Genomic DNA, 21,964 nt, shown 5'->3' with positions numbered 1-21,964 from the left:
AGAAGACAACTCTGAGATCACCATGATAAAAATTAAATTTGCTTCTAATAAATTTACATAAAATAATGCCTCCTTTCTTTACGATTTATATGATATAGTCTGCGATAATTAAACAGCGTACCGTCTATTGTAACTTAATAGGAAAATGATTTCAAAATTAAAAAAAAAATATGAAAGTCGATTATTAGGATGGAAGATTAGTAATTAGTGAAAGTAATAGTCTAATAATCATATTTTTTTATTATGGTATTACTTGTTTCATTTGGTTCAATTTTTGTATATTTTTATGTTGTTGTCCTCACATTTGATTTAAGTTGTTGAAAAATAGTATATGAACAAATATATAGAGGTTCAAATGAACCCTTGACGCCCACGTAGGTCCAAACTTTAACTTATGGAATAACATTGAATTTGTTGTCATTGTTAGTTCGAATTCTGAGTGTCAATTTTTTGTAAATCTAATCGTGTATTTAAGTATTTTTAAAAAGAAAATAATTTGCATACTTAGAAACTACAGAAAAAGTTCAATAAGTCACAAAAATTTAACAATTTAAAATATTAAAAGAACATATGGCATGCAAGCAAATACACAAGGCCAGAAATTCTAGCACTTGGTTCTTAAACATAATGGCACAACAGTACTATAGATAAGAACCCAGACTCTTCATCTCATACATTTCTAGACAAGACTTGTCGATACCCTAAACTTAGCTTCTTGAAAGATAAGATTACATGGGGTAACAACTCTTACCGACTCAGTCATACTCCAATTCATCTGGAGTTACCGGTCGTTTAAGAGGGATGATAGACTTCTTTTCTACATCTCGCGATAGTGCCTTTCTCATATCTGAAACACCAAACAGGAAACAATGGTCATAACAGTGACATCATAGGAGCAAAATGCAAATGGAAACTATATCACAGTAAGATGCAGCAACTTACCCAAACCATCTTCCTCCCCTGAGTAATAGCGTAAAACTCGCCTATATACTACGTAATCAAGCTGGAAAAGATGAAACAGTTAACAGGATTAATACCAAGAATACATATCCATCCAGATACAACTACAACAAGAGTAATCTCAGGAAAGGTTACTACCTTCTCGTACATCTTTATAGCTGGTGTGTTTGATGCTCTCACAAACAAGTCCACAAAGTAAGCCTTATCGCTACAAGAATAAAGTCCACCTTAGTGCCAAGCTTGGACAGCATATCACACAATTATAAAGATCTAGTAGCCACAAACATCGGCAAAGTTTACAAAAAATGTCATTGTTCTAGCCTGACACTAACTTTATACCATCACACAAAATGAGTGATTTGATCAAATTAAGCCCGTTATAGTTTAAATAGAACAAAGTTCAGAACTAAACTCTAGGAAGTTCAAAAGAAGAGAAGGTTACTGATCTCACTCTACACTCCATCATATTATACTTCATGTTATCATGCAAAGACTGGTGAAGCCAAGTAGCAAAAATATTAAAGAGAAAGAAAACAAAGCTGAGCTCCACAAGGTTAATTTCTGCTATGATGAAACTGATCTAATTGTATCACTTCACACTCAACTTTTATGCCATCACACGAACTTACATAACTTTTTTTTTGAACCTCGTAACTTCATAATATAAACTTTTTTTAAAAAAAAAAAAAACTTAAAACTTACTCAGCATAACTATGCCTGGAATAACAAGACTAAGGGAAGTAGGATACCACTTTCAGTATCCACCAAACTGGAAAAGAAAGGAGGTTCCAGTATCCACTGTACCAAGGTCTGAATAAAAGCACCTAGAAGGCTAAAATGATGTATTTATTCCCTAAAAAAGGCAAAGGACGTGCATAGATTTACGACCCAAAATTTGCAGTACTTGTACAAGTATATGGTGTTACTATGCATTCATTAAATCAGTTAAGCTTCTATGAGCAGAATTCACAATGTAACTACACAATTTCTGTAAGCTACAATAACATACAAGGAAGTAAACCAGAGTAGAAATGTCTGTAACATGATTTTAGGAGGTCTAGTGAAACAAACCACAAGCTAGATTAAAACAAACAAGTGGGAAAACTGTAAACAAACTGCTCATGCCAGGTGAAAATTAAATACAACTCTGTGGTAATCTGCAAGCCTATACATAAAAAGAACGGTGAAACAACAAAATGATAAATTTGGAAAGATGAATTCCAATAATGCAACCAGAGTTCATGAGCCACAGTTTTTACACTGTATAGGTTCTTACATCTTATCACTGACTTCTTCCAGCAGGTACATCAATTTCTTGGCTAATTGCTGCCTCCGATATTCAGGAGCCACAGTTACTGCAGTAACGTGACCATGCCAAGATTCACCTTGCCCTTCAACTTTTCCCATAACTGTACACATGAGCCAGACATTAGTTTTTAAAAAAACAAATGTTTTCTTAGGAGTAATTTTTCAAAACATTGATAACATACCAAAATGCACCAGACAGTAACCATAATAAGACAACTACATAATTGACATTCTAACCACTTTGTCGCCCATGAAGAGGCCAGAATACACCAGCCGGTGCCAAACTAAGTACATAATTTACATTCTAACCACTTTGTCACCAATAAAGTCCGACATTTTCCTTTTTAAAAGAAAACCAACAACGAGTAAATGAAACCTCTTCACGGAAGGGAGTATAAGAGAATGATTACTTGCATCTGCCTTGGACCTAGGATCTGTTGCTGGAAATTTTCAGAAACATAGTGTTAGCATCTAGGGGAATAGAATTAGTGAAATCCGCCTACACCAGCCCATGAAATCTACTTTCCATCCCCAATTCTTGAAAGAGAAATGAAATTCAGAATGCTTATCCTTGCCATTCCTTTCTACAACCTATTGTTTGATCTAAATTCAATCAATTTTTTGCCAACTATATGACAAAAAAAAAAAAGAAGCTATAAAGTCAAAGTTAATGTATACCCTGCATCAAACAGTGCTGCTGAAGAATATTCCTCGAGAAAATCCCATTTCCTCCATCCACCTTTAGAAAAGAATTTGCTCTTGAAAAAGAAGGTAAGAGTTAGGGGAGAGCTTTAGGCATATTATTTTCAATTCTTGCAATTTTTGCTTAATCTTCAGATTTTCTGTATTCTTAAAGGACTCTAGACTCTTTCTACTTAATTGGCTCCTATCTACCACCATTTAGTCCTACCTTCAAGCTTATATTTGATATTTCTAATTTACTTAACTCAATCTGTATATAAATTAAATAATCATCAGTCGTCTGCTATATCACCCAAAAAAGTGATGAACTTTAAAATCTACACTGGAATAACTCACTGTATCCCATGATGTGGCCGCCGGGAGCTTTTGCAACATGGAAATAATCCGGCCATCTTGCCATGTAAGTCATATAAAATGACATGTTGAACTGCAGCAGATATTAAAACTCATCTTTAATTATAACATAAAAGGCACTAAAAATCATGCTAAAATTCATCCAAAATTCACAAAACACTACTACAGATCATGTTAAAACTCCTTTCAAATTTCAAACAGGCATTCAGAATCATCTTAAAACTCGTTTCTAATTCAGAAAAAAACTACTAACTATACAGTTTTCGTTAATCATTTACAAACAAACAAAAAACTAAATTTAGGGGAAAAAGAGAGGGTCAATTGGCTTACAGTTTCAGTAAGATGATCCAAATTCACTGACGCGAAGCGAAGCAAGTCATTGCAGCTGAATCTACGAATCGTCGTCATGCTTTCTCTCTCTTCTTCGTCTCTTTCTCTCTCTACGGAACTCTTCTGGTAATCTGTAAGGGCGATAACCAGTTAATGGACCACCGATGCCCCTTTGTGAGCATGACGGCCCAAAATAGCATACACCCGGCCCACAAGGAATGTTCTTGGTATTTTTACAATAAACTCTAGTTTATAAGATAAGTTTTATACGATGATGACCTAGTTGGTTTGGTGGGTGATCATCCGTGTGATCGATTTCATCTCAATGCCTCTTGAATCAAATCTGTCATATGAAACTTGTCTAATGCGATTATTTGCAGGCTATTACACTAAGGAATGTTCTTGTTAATTTTACAATAAACTCTAATTTATAATATAAGTTTTATACGATGATGACCTAATTGGTTTGATGGGTGATCATCCGTGTGATCGATTTTATCTCAATGCCTCTTGAATCGAATCTATCGTATGAGACTTGTCTAATGGATTTTTTGTAGGCCATTAACACAAGGAATGTTCTTGTTAATTTTACAATAAACTCTAGTTTATAACATAAGTATTATACGATGATGACCTAGTTGGTTTGGTGGGTGATCATCCGTGTGATCGATTTCATCTCAATGCCTCTTGAATCGAATCTGTCGTATGAGACTTGTCTAATGCGATTATTTGCAGGCTATTACACAAGGAACATAATTTTTTTTTTATGGAGAATTATTGCAAAGAGTCACTATCATAAACTTAATTATATTCCATAGTTATAGTTTGCATATTTACAGGTTGTAGGTACAATTTTACTTGTATAATTGAGCTACTTTTATATAAACTCAAAGTACAAATTTTTAAAACAAAACACACATATGTAAACTTTAAACAGATATACACAATTTATTATACAAACGTCTAAATTGAAGTGTGTGTGTGTATATGTTGTTTGGTGAAATTTTGAGTAGCATTGTATATAAATTATGTTATCCTGTAGGAGATGGGCTAGTTGCATACTCTTATTGATCAGGAAATGGAAGGCCCTAGCAATTTGGCATTTATGATATGAAAATATCATCAACATTTGGTTATGGCAGTCAACATCCCATAACTAACTAACCGAATTTGGTCTCCCTCTCATTCACTTAATCTGCCTGCATCCCTCCTTACCTTGTTTCTTCTCTACTTTGTTCACACATTGAAGAAGAAAAAAAAAACAGTAGCATCATTTGTTTCTTGACTTTATACCACTACACAGTACGTCCATCAGTCTTTATGATAGCTAGTAAGTATATTCGTTCATTCTTGACGAGAGGTTTTGAAATTTACATGACGGCCATAACAGACATCATGATCAAATTTAATTCTACGTCCCATATCTTTTATTTTTTAAAAATTTATATCATTTTAAAATTTCTTGCGATTTTTATTAATAATATAATTTAAAAAATGCTTTAGAGGAAATAAGTACAAGCAAGCAAGGAAAGCTAGCTAGGTCTTACCTTCCTAGCTAGTTTTGGGTGATTGGATTAATTAATTAATTAGCATGTCTTTGACACATGTTGAATAGTGTGTTATTAGGGATCTCATGCTATTGCGTGCTCTGAACTTGTGTTTACCTAATCATCAGCATGTACTTGCAACTTACCATGCATAAGATGACCATGAGAATAATGATCAATCAGACATCATAATATATATTCAAATCTAATACATATATACATCTAACATATGATGAAAGACATTGAATTTGAGTTCGAATATCATTGGCTGTTAGGTTCGGAGTCCAATGCACAATGCATGATGATATAATAATGACCTAGAAAACGTAACGTAATGTTTTGTTACAGTAGGACGTGAAGTTTGAGCCGTAGTATATGAACATGAGTTTGAGTTTCTATGCTAAATGAGTATGTTCACCCAAATCCCAATGTGCGCGCTATCGTAGTAAGACCTAGGGTTTGAGTCTTGAAGCTCGACGTTGTAGTTATGAGATTGTATTTGGCATATATATGCACTAACGAAGTATAAATGTTTCTAAATACAATCGTTCAGTATTCAAAATTCACAAACATCAACTAATAATCGAGTTTGAGACACACACAAAGAAGTAGAGAGGAATGGATGCATTTGAATTTACTAGATTAGGGTATGGAAGGAAGATATGAATTTTCCTGACACCATGTGCTTCTGCTGAAGCTCTTCCCTGCATGGAGATCAGAACCATTGCATCCATCATATAACCAATAAAACCCTAGCAAACTTAGACTCTCCCCAACCCTATTTAGCCATTTTGCATGGACATGATCACTCCATCAGTCACACATTTTGGCCTCATTCCTTATTTACTCCTTTTGTACTTATTACCCTTATCTTCTCTACCCATATAATATAGAAAGAGAAAAAATATACTATAATGAGCACATGCACTTGCTACACTTTATAAATAGACCCTTCTATATATAGTTTTTCAAACTTTATAATGCCTAAGAAAAATACCACTAAATTAGAAGATCATGAAGGTAGAATTAGATCAAGAACACCAAAAGGGCATTTTGTTGTGTATGTTGGAAGTGAAATGAAAAGATTTGTTTTGCCTACATCTTACTTGAAGAATCCATTGCTCCAAAACTTGCTTGATAAGGCTGCTGAAGAATATGGCTTTGATAATGGCAATATCATCCTTCTTCCTTGTGATGAATCCTCATTTCGCCGGCTTATCGCCATGTTACCAAGGTCTAGCTCATTCAATAGTACAAGAATAAACCCTAGCTAATCATCAACTAACATGATCTCGCATGCTTAAATACTCCGTACATTTTAAGTTGTATACGTTGAAAGTGTAAAAGACTATTTACACTATGATCGGTGTATATATCTTTAACTTCTTGTAATAACATGTTATGGGTAATATATATATCTTGAGTTCGACCTATAAGTTATAAATCTTTTAATTCTAACTAAGCTAATTAATGTCACAAAATTAGATATTAATCTAAAATTGTTGAAATGAAATGTTAAAACAATAATGCACCTGACATAGCACCAAGCATAGGATCCTTTTTTTTTCCAAGTGGAACAAACATCATAATAAATACAATAGAAATTAAATACGATGACAGAGAGTATTTAATTACGTGTGTTGTTGAATTCATAGTCAAATATTATCACCGGTCTTTTTATTATATATAGTAAGTATATTGAACCATCAATTTTAAGTCAGTTGTTGCAGTTTGCAGGCTATTGTGGATTGGCATTTTCCTACGACAACCTCTGCTTGTTATAACAAAACATTAAAATAATTTATTTGTTTTTTTTAAAAAAAAAACCAACACGATTGGCCGGAAAGAATAACGATTTCTCGAATAATTTGATCATTCAATACTTTTAAACGTCGTACTCCCTTCGTTTATTTTACTCGTTCGTGTTTGATCTTGTAGGCAATAGATAAAAGAATAATTTTATTATATCGCAACTACTATTATTAGGGTGATTTGAGTACATGTTTTAATGCTTTCTATGTACGTATGGAAACTTTGGCTGGTTTATGGTAATAATATTTCACAGTTTATTCCAAAAAAATAAGTTATAATAAGTCATCTGAATGGTGGAAATAATTATATTTAGAAATAGATATAAAATAATAAATTATTTTTTTAATTTTTAATTTAAACACATAAAAAATGAGCGTGTACTCGTAATATAGAGTAGTAGCCAAATAAATGTGAAAAAGAGGGAGTACTTTGTACCCTTGCTTGCAGCCTCATCGACATCGGGTCATGGGCGAATTTAACGCCATTATACAGAACACATGAATTTATGATCTCTTTATAAAATTGTGTATTTTACGTATACTTTTAAAAAATATTATATTATCAAAACTGTAAATTAGATCCCAGGTTCATTATCTGTATAAAATATAATTATACTAAAAATTAATGTTTTTTCAAAAAAATAAAAATAAAAATTAGTGATTATTTTCATTGATGTTTTGATTGATTGGTGTGTAAAATAGTACTAAAATGTTTTCTATCTGGAAAAATTAAAAACTTTTCTACTATTTCAGTAAAAATTTATTTTTTCACTATGAATTTTTCTATAAAAAAAAAGTGAAAAAAAACTATGTTCTATATAGTACAGATTTATCACTAATTTATAGTAGGAAAACCTATGTTTCAAGTAGTGTATGGACGTAACGTAATGTAGCTAAGAGGTAATTTGATTAAATTTTCCTTATTTCATTATTTTTCTCTATTTAATATTTATCACTTCTGTATCATATCAATATCTCTCAATATTGTTGTCTAATGGTAAGAGTGAAAATAAATAACTAATTATTCTTGATTTTCTAAAATAACAAATTAAATATTATAAATAATTTATTTTTTACTAAGCATGAAAAGTATTTTATAATGGAGGGAGCAATATAGTAAATATCATATTAGAAAAAGAATAATTTTATCCCCAAAAAGAGAAATTATTTACAAGTATGGGTTATCACATTATTTTCATACCCCCTTGTTATTTACTATTGTTATCTATATATTTTGATGATATCAAAAAGGAAGAAGTAGTACTTCAGCGAAAACACTATTTAGTTACTTTTTGATATAATTAGGAGCGATTTGGTGTGGTGATAATGGGAGTTAAATTCGGGATAAATTTTAAATAGCCTCTAATTTCTTGTTTGATTGTAAAACTTTAAGTTTTATCTTCCCTTGATAATTGGTTTAGTAATTTGAAGATAATTTATTCTAAAATAAATATACAAATAACAAATATATCCATTTAAACCGTATGTAATTTTCACATTTATGTATAATTATTTTTAAAAATCTTCAACCTCCTGAATCTTAAATAATTCTTTTACAAAAGATATTACTGAAAAAAAGCATGTAATACAAAATTATAGTAAAGATCTAAAACATTTATTTTTTACTAAACAAAAATATTAGCACATGTCCTCCCAATTCCCCCACCCATCCCACCTTTGCTACATTATTTTAATGTCATGTATAATAATATTCACTACTCGTTATTTTTATGTTAATTCTTTAATTTTTTTATATTAAAAAACTATACTATATATCTATAACTTTTACATGTGAATCTATTTGACTAATTTTTATGTTTATATATATTTTGATTTCACATAGATTTTCTTTTACTTTGATAAATTTAAAATAAAAATTTTATTTTAAAGTCAAATAAGAAAAAAAATTATTTTAAAAATACATAGGTACCATCATAGGAATGCACTTAAGCTAAATAACAAATAAATTAAAGTAAGGGTAATTTTATAAATAAAAACAATTTGTTCTTAAAATATATGCAATGCGTATTATTTTGAATACAACAAATTAAACAATTAATAAGAAATAATCTCATCATAACTTATCCATTATGACTGGTCCCAACATAACTTATCACAACATAACCAATCTTATCTAACTTGTTTTCAAACGTAACAACCCCTTAGAGTATATTTGATGGCATCAAGAAGAAACAAACAGTGTTTCAGTGAAAAGATTGTTCAATTATTGTTTGATGACATTACTGTATATAGATACCATTAAAGTATATTGATATAATTTGAGATGAAGAAGCAATGGTTCAATGAATAAAACAAGGGGCAGTTAGGTAAATAGTTTGGGTCGTGGATACAATCTGGGTAAATATATTGGATTGGATCCAATTTGAATAATATTTTGTACATGTTACACAAATTTCATAGTGCTAAGAGTTAATTACATCTTATCTCTACTCTTTTTCAAATTACAAAAATTCTTTAAATTTGATGGAATTCGGATACAACCCAAAACTTAACATCCCTTAAGGTCCTGATACATCACATCTTAGTTTTGTATACATAACTCAACATCCTAATACATTGTGTACATTTCGGTGTATCGCGCAAAGAGATGTATTCGATTAATACATCATGTAAAGTAACATCGCGTGTGTCCTGGTATATCATAAAATAATATATCTGACCAATACATTATGTAAAATAATTTATTTAGTAGATAAATCGCGTAATAGGATTTTAATAATTTTTTTTAAAATGATAAAAAACGATTTAAAATATAATAAAAAATAAATTATGTGTTTTAAGTAATTTTTTCTAGTATTTTTTATCTAATAGTTATCTCATATCTTGTTTAGGTATGTGATGTGATTTTTGTTTCATTTTCGAAAATGGTCCACAAATGCAGCCATGTATGCCGTTATTGACGGTTGAAGAATGCTATTGCGTGCCACAATTACCCAGGAGAGTTGGGCCTTGCCAAACCCCCCCAACACATCACCTAACTTTGTTAGGTACCAATTATCGTTTGGACCATATGCGTGCGATTATAATAAAATGATAAGTATTGAATTTGAGATTTTAAATATATATAATTTTAAATATGAAATTTTCTTTATTAAAATTTCATTGAGAATGTTGAGTTAATCAAACTGCATTATAGGAACAAGTTACAAAAATTTAAAGAAAATCTATTATTATGCGTTTATGACTTAGGGGAGATATAACCGAAAAGCGAAAACTTGCGAAATGTATATTTGATCATCTAAGTTGATATTTATGAAATATAGTTTTATACAATATTTTGATTGAATATGTTGTCTATAGATATGTATATTATATATAATATTAATATAAAGTATACACAATTTATACATTGTATATATCTATTATTTTTTTTCTCTTTAAGAAGCTTATATTTAAAAGAAAATTGATACTACAGTGAGAAAATAATAAAGTTAAAGAGTTGAATTCATATTAAAAATTTTACAAGTCAATATATACCGAAAATCAGATCGATTATTTAATATCAAACTAGGTATTGATTAATAATTTCAAACAACTATCTCATACTTTTTTTCGGAACTACCACTAACTTCATCACTAAGTTGTTCGTAAATAAAAAATTATTTTGATAATCTATTATTAAAAGAAATCAGCTTTAAATTTTGTTATTTATTTATAAAATTTGTCTGTCATTAATGCTTAAATTTAGTACGTATTATATAATCAAACAATTAAATTAAAGAACTCAGAAAATCCTATATATTTTAGTTTTAAAAAATTAATTGAATCATAAACTTTAGATTTATGTTAGGGATAAGCCTCTCATCTCATTTATAAAGCATGCCAAATATTATTTTTTTACCAGAATTGCTTACCATATGGGGTCTTAATTTGAGATAGATCACACATTTGTCACTTGTATAACATAATCATGACCTTTTAGTCATTATGGTTGTGTTAAAAGTGATATTATATGGTTTGGCTTAGATCTGTATAACTTTAAAATGTGTTTCTTAAATAAAGACTGCTCACTTATATATTTAATATTTCTTTTATGTTTTATTTATGTGAAACTTTTTGTTTTAAACCGAAATGTTACTTATACTTATTAGAATTGTTCAAAATCGAAATAAAATTGATAATCTAAATTGGAAAAAGTTATTGATTTTTTAATATTGGGTTATTGGTTTAGCGGTTTTAATTTTTTTGTTATCGAGTTATCTGTTGTTAATAGTTTGAGGGTTTTTTTTAACGGATTAACGAATAACCCGATAGTAAATTAAATAGGTATATATATTACCATTTTTGTATATAAAGTTTACTTAGACTTTGGTTTCCTACTTTTATTTTTGGTTATCTCAAACACTTGGTTATTCTACAATATAAAAGTGTTTGTTTTTTTAGTAAAATGTAATATGTGAACTCACGTGCATGATTTATTTGGTTTGTCACCTTGTTTCTAAGTGATTTTCAATAGTTTTTTTGTATGTCAAATATTAACGGTTCAATCGATAACCAAACCGATAACTATCAAAATCGATAAACCAATAACCGATAATCAAATATCTTAATGATCGTTAACGATTTAGCATCTCAACAAATTAATATTTAATAAATCAAACCGATAAACTTTAAAATCGAACTGAACTGACCGATAAGCCGCCCTTATACACCCATCCGTGAATTCAAGATCCTCCTTAGATATACCAAAGTACCAAACACACCCTCTCATGACAAATCACAGGTATTCAATTGGAAGTATTTGGTTGATATTCCATATGATTTGTCTCGACTTGAAGCACATTTAATTATACTTCATTGCTATTATTACAACCGTCCAAATAATAAATATGCTATTTGGCAATTTGGAAGATAAATTATTATTATTATTACAACTATTTGTGTCAACTAGTTAAGTATAGTCATATTTATTAATGATGGTAAAGTATAATAATGCAATTTGAAAGAGATATCCATTCAAGGCAAGTTACTCAAGTGCCAATTTCTTGAGGGTACATTCAAGAAATTCACATAGGAAGTGCCAACTTCCGAGGGTACATTTACATCTTCGTATGCGGATACGATAGTAATACTAACATATTTAATATAATTTTACAAATAATATTATTTCGATAAATCATCGACTCAAAATGAGACCAATTAAAAATTTGAAAAAGAAAAGTATATAAAATCTCAGTTGGGATTTGATTATTTATTCAGCATGGGATAAAACAAAGATGGTGGTCCATTGTAGTAAATGCAGTTAAAAATTGATCATTTGATGTCTTTCGTATTTAATTTTAAGTTGAAGAATTGTTTGCCTTTTCAAAGCCAAATGGGACAGATTCTTACCCAAAAGATTTTTGTAAAAGAAAGAAATCTTTTTTGAGATTTGCTTCTTTTTATACACATAATCTTTTTTAAAAAAATATTATATTTTTGTCTTTCTTTTTGACTTATGCAGAAACAAATACCTTATTAAATTTTCTTTTACGGGCTACAAAAAGAATATTCTAAATTATCGTGGTTTGTACTTACCTGTACTTCTTCTTCTTTTCCAAGAAAATAAAAGATAAACTCAAGTTACATATTGTTTCTATAAAAAACTTTATGTATAAATAATTTATACGTAACTTGTTTACAAATCAATCAACCCTATCAATTTAATTAAATTCATAGTCATAGTATCATACTACTTTTTTTTTTTTTTTTTTAAGAAATAGAACCAGAAAAATCTATTTTGGCAATAGAAACAATATAGTATAACTCAGTATGGTAAAGTTAGTTACTACTTCCTCAGTTCTAAAGATGGTATTTTTATCTTTTCATTCCATTTTAAAATACTTTGCACTTTTTTTTCTCTTAGGAAGGCTAACAAATAGCTACTTTCATGTCAATTTTATTTTATATTAGACATCGTACAATCTACTTGTATTAGAATAATTTTGATAGAAAAAACGATATATATTTATATATATAATCCACATGAGGAAAAAATCAGATTGAAAGCAAAAGGTGGATTTTGTGATGGATAAAGGTAAACACAAATCTACTAAACAAGGAAAGGTAACCCTACCTTACGTCAAATTGAAGTTAACCAAAAGCAAAGCCAAAATATGTGGAAAAAATTTAACATATTTCTTAAAAGGGTATTTGCTAAATTATTTACATAATGAAGGCGTAATAATTAAGGGGTCTATTCTTAGAAAGAATTTTTTTTTTTGGTTTAGTGTTTGCTTCTAGAAAAAATCAAATTCTACTACATTTTTTTGAAGAATTACAAGTCAAATCTCATAAAGAATAAAAATCATTACTGACAAAGTATACAGTATACGCCAATAATGTGAGAACTATTTTACACAGTATTAATAATTTTGATTTTTATTATAAATATACTGCAATTTTATTTTACACTGTTAAGCGTATCAGATAACTCAGGGCCTGTTTGGGTGAGCTAAATAAAAGCAGCTTTAAAAAAGTACTTTTAAAAGTGTTGAAATTGCTATGCCAAACGTGAAAAGGGAAAAATGGAAGAAAGAGATGTTACGATTATGTGGGTAATTTGGTGATTGTATAAAAATATTAAGGGCAAAAAGATAAAAATGTGGTCAACTTAAAACAGCTTATAAACTAAAAAGGAAAAAGTACCCCTACCCTAACTTTTAACTTTGGGCTTAAAATAAGTTTTTTTTTTAACTTAAAATAAGTTTTTTTAACTTAAAATAAGTTATTTTGAATATTGCCAAACAGCTAAATAAGTCAAAAACCAACTTTTAAGTCAGTTTGACCAGCTTTTAACCTGAGCCAAACAGGCTCTTATTCCACTTTCATAATTGTAAATTTCACTTTTATGTAAACTAAAACCTATAAATTTTATTTAGGTGGCTGGCTTGATATATAAGCAACTCATAACATCAATGAGACAATGACGTGTATGAGTGTGTTCGGTATAGGATTTTTTTAATTTTTTTTCTAAATTATGTATAATTTTTTTGAGATAGTAATATTTTTTTTTTATTTACTTACTACTAGAAAATAAGTAAAACAACTCACATAGTTCCAAGATTTTTCTCCTTCATGATAGAAAGGAGTTTGTTCGGACATTTAATATGATACAAATTATTTAAAAATTCAAAATTTTATTTATATATAAAATTTGAATTTTTTAAGCTGCATTTTTTTCTCATTAACATGAAAAAACAAGTTTTGTCATTATCAAAAATTTCTCAAATTTTATACATTTTTAGCAAAAGATTAAATCATAGTTCAAAACAAGGCGATAGTATATCATAAGACACTGCTTCAATAAATCATTTATTTGTGTGTTTATTTTATAAAAAATGTTTGCATTATAAACTTTTGAATTTATATATATTTTTAAAGATTCACTAGTCAACAATAATAGTAAATTATTATTATTTGATCTATTTTTTATTTAGTACGGATAATTTTCTCATGTCGAGCATGAGTTTTTTTTTTCTTTTTTTGCAAAACTAAAAATGTTAAATTTTCTTTTTTTTTTTACAACTTATAAACTTAGATCAAGTTTTATATTTTTTTAAAAATAATTAAATTTTGATTTAAAATCTCAATATATATATATATTTGAAAATTTAAATATATAGTCATAATTATTATACTCTTATTTTTTTTTTTAAAAAAAAACCTACTCACTCCCCCTTCTCTCATTCCCCAAACTTTAATCTTTTAATTGTGAGTTTTTACTTTTTAGAGTAGAATTCAAAAAAGGACAGCCAAGTGGGGACTCAATAATAATAATAATAATAATACTAGTAATAAAATTAAAGAGGATAAAAAAAAATGGAATAAATAAAGTCAAGTTGTATTATAGTCTAAAGAAATGGTCGAAACTGTGTCGTTTCGCTCCACGGCAATTTCCTCGTGCTTTGATACTATCTCTCACCTGCTATTCCCCGTAATATCCTCACGGAAATCCTTGTTCTATTTTAATTTTCTTTTTATAATTAATTTTTTATTCTTTTATTTCAAAAAAATATTTTATTTTATTTTTTTCCAACCATATTCTTAAAATCTAACGAGTCAAAATACATTTATATGTTCTACATTCACATTAATTAAAAATAAGAAAATAAATTATGATGAGAACAATTATTGTGTTTACTCATAATTTCCATATTAAAATTTTGTAAACAAAGAAAAAGATAGAAAATTAATTACTTAACAAGTTCGATAATTAGATCCATCATGCTACAAAAACTATTTATGCTCCTAACTAGAGTAAAAAGTTATCAATATTCTTTTTCCCCTTATTTATTTTCAAATTTGGTAGCTTTTTATACTAATATTTTATTTTATTTTCTATAAAAGAAATATCTTTTTTCTTTATTATTATTTTAATTGACTTTACTGTTGTATTTATATATTTATTTTTATATTTTTTGTTTGAGTAAAAAATTTATCTATCGAAAATAACTCCTCTATTTGAAAAGTAAAACTATTTATATACTATTATTTTTAAATTTTATTTGTAGAATTACACTCGATATGTTAGTTGTGATTTAAATTAGTTTTCATGGTTGGTGTCACCTAATTTCCTTTACCAACCTTCCAATTCTCCATATACTTATAATATATTCCATAATTTTTTTATACACTTCTTGAAAGGCCAAAAGGGTAAAAATCATTATTTTTTTATTTCCTTTTTTACTTATCAATTGCCAATTTATCCTAAACAAATATATATTCCAGCTGTATGTAGGACCCACTATAGCCAAAACTTTTTAATTCTACTAGTCTATAAATAACACCTCTTAACATTTGGCCCCTTTTTTTCTCTTCTCCATTTCTTCACACTCTTTCTCTCTCTTTATCTGGCGATCTCGCCGGCGCTCCGGCCATCATCATCGTCGGAAAATCTTCCATTCTTCTCATTTCTCTCTCTAGCTAAGGTAGTCTCTCTTTCTCTCTCTTATACATATTTCTCTGCATATTTATCTTCTTCCTCTAAAAGCTTGTATTTTCTGCGTGTGTATTGTTGATTTTGTGCAAAATCAGCTCTAGATCTAATTTGCTTCTCAGAAAGCTCTTTTACTATGTGTTTAATTTATTTACATTATGTTATCTTCTTCATTATATTTGGATCTTAAGTTTGTAATATGCAGCTTGTTCTCTGAATTGGGATATGGAGATTTGATCTTTTGTATGAGCTTCCTTTGTAGAATCCAATGTTTTTGTTCTTTCTAAAATTAACATCATTCTATAGGAAAAGAAATCTGAACAGCTTGATTTATGGTCATAGTGGCAGTTCAATGTGTGTACTTCTTTTCTTTTTGGATAAGGTTATTTTGATTATGGGAATGGAATTACTAATGACCTGCATTATTGCTTATTGGATACTGTAGTCTTTTTGGATAAGATTGAATAGTGAAATCCTTATTATTCTTACTTTGTTTCTCCCTTTGTATAATGGTTGGGAACTTGGATGATGGCTATTGTTTACCGACTCGCTTTTTGCTTTCAGTTGAGCCATAATGTTACAGAGATTCGTGTTCTGTACAATTTTCGTCCCGGGTTTTGATACTAAGTGATTTTCTGGACTTCCTGACCATCTATTTATGTGTGTGTACATATGTGCACCTAAATATTCCAACTTTATGTACATAAAAGCACCTTTTCCTTTTTATGCGAGATAATATTTGTGGGTTGAGAATTATCAAGTAATATAGATCGATATCAAGTTTGTGTTTTTATATCGGTCTGCAACTTGGATTGTAGTATAAAGGGGCTAATGCTTATGATTTCTAGTTATATGTGATTTTCTGAAGTTCCGTATATGTCTTTTGACATACTTGAGCGAATGTGCACACACATGTATGTATGTTTGCGTCTATGTATCTATTTGTGTGCCCTTAAATTACTTCTGAGTATTGAAAAAGTGGGTCCGGATGAACTGGAATGGATTCATATAGCCGATCTAACTAATTTGCCATTGGGCATAGTTAAGTGATTGATACAAATGCATGCTCACAAACACCAGTATTGTGTGTGTAAAGTTCCTTCTTTCAGTGCGACCCAGAGTGCTAGTGGGTTGACAGGTAGCTAATCCATCCCTTTCAATTTGTTTGTCTTACTTACCTTTTTAATCTGTTTTTTTTTTAAAAAATCCCTTTTTCCGTTTTCCGCAACTCCTTAGTTCTAACTTCCCACACAACATGTTTGAGACCACAAGATTAAAAGTCATTTTTGTACAATCTATATATATCTTTAATTTAAGATTACAAGATTCGAAAGTCTTCTTTACTTTCTTAAACTCAGGGCCTAGTCAATACTAGACAAAACAAATTGAACCGAAGGGTGCATTATTTTCCTAAGAAGAAATAACAATTTTGTATTTCTATATGGAGCTGCAACCTGTATTTTGTTCTTAAAGGTGTTATTGTTTATGATACAGAGTACTCAGGAGGATTGAAGGTTTAAGGTGACCATGGAAGAAACTGGACTGAGAAATGTGGGCTCCAACTGCTCCATTTCTGAAATAGATGATTATGATCTCTCTAAGCTTCTAAACAAGCCAAGGCTAAACATAGAGAGGAAGAGATCTTTTGATGAGAGGTCACTCAGTGAGTTGTCCATTGGCCTATCTAGAGGTTTAGATCATTATGAAAGTGCCTCACCTGGCCAATCAGTCTTGGACACCCCAGTTTCATCAGCCCGGAACTCTTTTGAGCCCCATCCGATGGTTGCTGAAGCATGGGATGCTCTACGCCGCACTATGGTTCATTTTCGTGGTCAACCAGTCGGTACAATAGCGGCAATTGACCATGCCTCTGAAGAAGTCCTCAACTATGATCAGGTCAGTAATATGAAATCCAAGTATTACAGAATCTTGGTCCTCTTTATGATTTTGATTTAGTAATTTGCATAATATTGGTATCATATACTATGATCAGGTATGAATTTTTTGAACAAAAATGTGCGTTGATTATTGATGCCATACATATTAATGTTGGGATATTGTCATATTGATGCCGAAACTGGGTTTAGTTTGGAGTGAGGTACAGTGATGTGATAAGGAGTATAATAATATCTGTTTTATCAGATTATTTATCTAGTGAAGATTTCGTTTGGTGTGTAGGTTTTTGTTCGAGATTTTGTGCCTAGTGCTTTGGCCTTCCTGATGAATGGAGAGCCAGATATAGTCAAGAACTTCTTGTTGAAGACACTTCAGCTTCAGGGATGGGAAAAAAGAGTAGATAGATTCAAGCTGGGAGAAGGGGTTATGCCTGCTAGTTTCAAGGTTCTTCATGATCCTGTTCGTAAGACAGACACCATAGTAGCAGATTTTGGTGAGAGTGCAATTGGAAGAGTTGCTCCTGTTGATTCTGGGTTTTGGTGGATAATTCTTCTCCGTGCTTACACAAAATCTACTGGAGACCTCAGTCTCTCTGAAACAACAGAGTGCCAAAAGGGGATGAGACTTATATTGAGCTTGTGTTTGTCTGAAGGATTCGACACATTTCCAACTCTGCTATGTGCTGATGGATGCTCAATGATTGATAGGAGGATGGTAATACATTTTGTCATCATACCTTCTCAATATATTTGGATCTCTTCTTATCATTGTGATATAAAGCCTGTTTAGCGTAGATGATTGGAGCAATTTATAAGCAACAAGAGCTGAAGCTGGTTTTATAAATAAGGAGTTAGTTTCTTTCAATTTTTGTGATTAGGATTCATTTAGATGTGTATTCTTATGTTCTTCTATGCATTCTCATCTTATGTTTCATGGTTATACAAAACTTTTTAGTCGGAAAATGAACTTTTGCAATAGATTGTCTAGTGACCTTTAGCTTTGTTTTCTTTGTCCCTGCGACAATGTGACATGAGCTCTAATGCATAGTAAATGGATTTTAGACTCTAGTAGAATTCAGTGAATGTTTTTAGTGTAGATCTCTATTCTAAGTTGAAACTAGCACTTTGTACATCCCTCAGATCAGGCTAAATTTTGTGGGAGATTTGTCAACAAAACGTATAACACAGTAAAATTTTGAATCATTGGCTCCCTAAAAGATTGTTTGCATCATTAGCCTCTTCAAATGATGTTCTGTTAGAGTTCATATAACCAACCACCTGAGCTATTAATATTCCCCGACAATTGTTGTTCAATTGTTCAGGATATTGATATTTTGGTCCATAACTTATGTTCAAGCGTTGGACATACACTCTTGATGTTTGAATTTAGAGCTTTTAACTAATCTACTAGTTTCTCAGACAAGTAACTTTTGTGAAAATTACAACCCATTCGTCTTTAGCAGTTACTGCTTTTTATTGACTTTGGAATAGTCAATCAGAACGGAATTAATGATAAAGCTGAAAGAAAATAGAGAATCAGAAAGGGAGGAATGAGATGATTTATTCTGTTTCAGTCCTAAAAGGCTGTCACACAGCTCATATTCTTCTTTGTTGAAGGGGAAACAAACTCCTTGTCTTCCTCTCCCTTTTCTTCAACTTTTTGACTTTTTACATTTTCCTACTTCTTTGTATGGGCATAATGTGCGACCATATGATTTGAGCCAATTAATGGATTTCTTGGAATTGTTAGATAGAACAGTCTAGTAGTCTGTTTTTCTTTCTGAAGCTTTATGTTGTTTACGTAACCTTTTAGTACCTTGTTGGAACCCTTTTAATAAAACTTTTGCCTTATCAGAAAATTAAACATAACGCAGCTTATCTAGTGAAATTTTAGTGTTTTTTTTTTTTTAAGAATGAGAAACCATAACATGGCCTAATTGAACCGTTTCTGGTTATACCTCATGCGTTGAATTGCTACGTTTCATCATTTCTGAAGCTTCTCTTCCAGCTTAGTTATCCGTGACATACAAATTTCTTTAAAAATTTTAATTTTTCAAGTCAATGAATGTCTAGAGGTGAACCTTTTATTTATGGTACTCTATTGTTTTGTCTGATATCTGACAATGATCGGAAAACTCTAATAGTAAATGGATCTAATCTAAGAGACTGAAATTCTCGCCCTTGTGAGTTTCCTTAATCATTCTTAGAGGACTAGATTTTTATGCTTAAAAGAACAGTAACACAACTTTTTCTTGCCTCCAAAATTTAGGATCCATGATTGATGTTTTTTTCTTGAAAAGACATTAATTGGATACTAATTTTTATTGTGGTTGATTTTCAGGGTGTTTATGGATATCCTATTGAGATCCAAGCTCTCTTCTTCATGGCACTGAGATCTGCATTGGCCATGTTGAAGCACGATACAGAAGGGAAAGAATTCATTGAGAGAATAGTGAAGCGCCTGCATGCCTTGAGTTATCATATGCGAAGTTATTTTTGGCTCGACTTTCAACAGTTAAATGACATATATCGCTATAAAACTGAAGAGTATTCTCACACAGCAGTAAATAAGTTTAATGTTATTCCTGATTCAATCCCAGAGTGGGTATTTGATTTTGTGCCTACACGTGGAGGTTACTTTATTGGAAACGTTAGTCCTGCAAGGATGGACTTCAGGTGGTTTGCTTTGGGTAACTGTATTGCAATCTTGTCTTCCCTTGCCACTCCAGAACAAGCTTCTGCTATTATGGATCTCATAGAATCCCGCTGGGAGGAGCTAGTAGCAGATATGCCTTTGAAGATATGCTATCCAGCAATTGAAAATCACGAATGGCGGATAGTAACTGGTTGTGATCCCAAGAATATTAGATGGAGTTACCATAATGGAGGATCTTGGCCAGGTTCGACCATCATCCTTCTGCACTGCATTTTATTTGACTTTGATCATTGTTGGAAGTTATTTATTCAACCCTATACTATGTTATAAGGATTCTTTGCTTTGGAATTTTTTTGTTAGTTTTAGTTCTATTAGTGAAAGAAATGGAATGCATAGTCTAATTTTGAAGTCAATTGATCTTACGCTTGCTAATGCTACTACACACATGATTCACCTCTTAAACACAGTGCTTTTGTGGTTGCTAACGGCTGCCTGCATTAAGACTGGACGGCCACAAATTGCAAGACGAGCAATTGATCTTGCTGAGAGCCGCTTACTCAAGGACAGCTGGCCTGAATATTATGATGGAAAGCTCGGCAGATACATTGGTAAACAAGCAAGGAAGCACCAGACATGGTCAATTGCTGGATATCTTGTAGCAAAGATGTTGCTGGAGGATCCTTCACACTTGGGAATGATCTCTTTGGAGGAGGACAAGCAAATGAAGCCTGTAATCAAGAGATCATCTTCATGGACGTTCTGAGGTGTTGAGTCGAAGCAACAGACAAACAGTAGAAACGGATAGAGAAACACAAAAGGTAAGAGATGTGTTTTTTTTTGTTAACATTACAAGAAACACAATTCTTTGGCTATTTCTGTCCTTGTAGGTTTGCTCAAAAGCTCCCTTTGTGTAAATTAGCATATCATCCAGCCAGATCAATGTCTTGTTTTTCTTAAAATAAGAGACTTATGTTTTGATAGTTTCCACTGTGTTGGACCAATTTTAGATAATGATCATCTAATTGTTTTGACAAAGACAGTGAATATGATGTTTCCTAACTATATATATATATATATATATATTAATTGTTGCCTAAATTGAACCAAACTTATTGATACAATTTTATCCCTTGTTGTAGGTAAAAACAAAGCTATACTCGAATGAAACACTTCTGTAAAAAAAATAAAGAGTTCCTCATTTTGCTGCCCTGTAAAAAAACTTCTGACTAGTCCATTTTGATCCGTTCATTTTAACTCGTTCATTTTGATTTGTTCATTTTAATTCGTCCATTTTGTTCTATTTTAAAAGTTTAGTTGATAGGTAAATTGAACCCATAAGAATTTTTGTCAAAATATAATAGCGTATTAATGTAATTTCATAAATAAAATTTGATAGATAAATTGTACATACGTCTTACCCTTACCTCTTAGAGATAGAACAACCTTATCAAAATATTCTTTGA

The 21,964-nt window shown here is 30.6% G+C and overlaps 2 protein-coding genes across 3 annotated transcripts; one reads left to right on the top strand and one right to left on the bottom strand.

The window, feature by feature from the left end:
- Positions 1–528: 528 nt before the first annotated feature.
- Positions 529–3,880, bottom strand: LOC101254396 (N-terminal acetyltransferase B complex catalytic subunit NAA20). 2 transcript variants are annotated; one of them, XM_010324465.4, is made up of 7 exons: positions 3,655–3,880; positions 3,307–3,397; positions 2,947–3,026; positions 2,237–2,369; positions 1,099–1,168; positions 943–1,003; positions 529–847 (listed from the first exon to the last, which is right to left on the bottom strand). In XM_010324465.4, the coding sequence occupies exons 2-7, from the start codon at positions 3,360–3,362 to the stop codon at positions 756–758; spliced, it is 492 nt and encodes a 163-aa protein (XP_010322767.1). In that variant the 5' UTR covers positions 3,363–3,397; positions 3,655–3,880; the 3' UTR covers positions 529–755. The 2 variants fall into 2 exon arrangements, with proteins under 2 accessions (XP_010322767.1, XP_004241836.1); XM_004241788.5 differs by lacking the exon at positions 2,947–3,026 and having other exon boundaries at positions 3,655–3,875.
- An 11,739-nt stretch (positions 3,881–15,619) lies between these two features.
- On the top strand, positions 15,620–21,536 carry LOC101254703 (probable alkaline/neutral invertase D). Its single transcript, XM_004241789.5, has 5 exons — positions 15,620–15,942; positions 17,445–17,846; positions 18,129–18,560; positions 20,187–20,745; positions 20,969–21,536. The coding sequence occupies exons 2-5, from the start codon at positions 17,478–17,480 to the stop codon at positions 21,262–21,264; spliced, it is 1,656 nt and encodes a 551-aa protein (XP_004241837.1). The 5' UTR covers positions 15,620–15,942; positions 17,445–17,477; the 3' UTR covers positions 21,265–21,536.
- The last annotated feature ends 428 nt before the right edge of the window (positions 21,537–21,964 follow it).

This window comes from Solanum lycopersicum, chromosome 6 (genome assembly GCF_036512215.1).
Source record: "Solanum lycopersicum chromosome 6, SLM_r2.1".
NCBI classification, from domain to species: Eukaryota; Viridiplantae; Streptophyta; class Magnoliopsida; order Solanales; family Solanaceae; genus Solanum; species Solanum lycopersicum.
The sequence above is the reverse complement of the archived record's forward strand: the minus strand, read 5'-3'. Positions and strand labels throughout refer to the sequence as shown.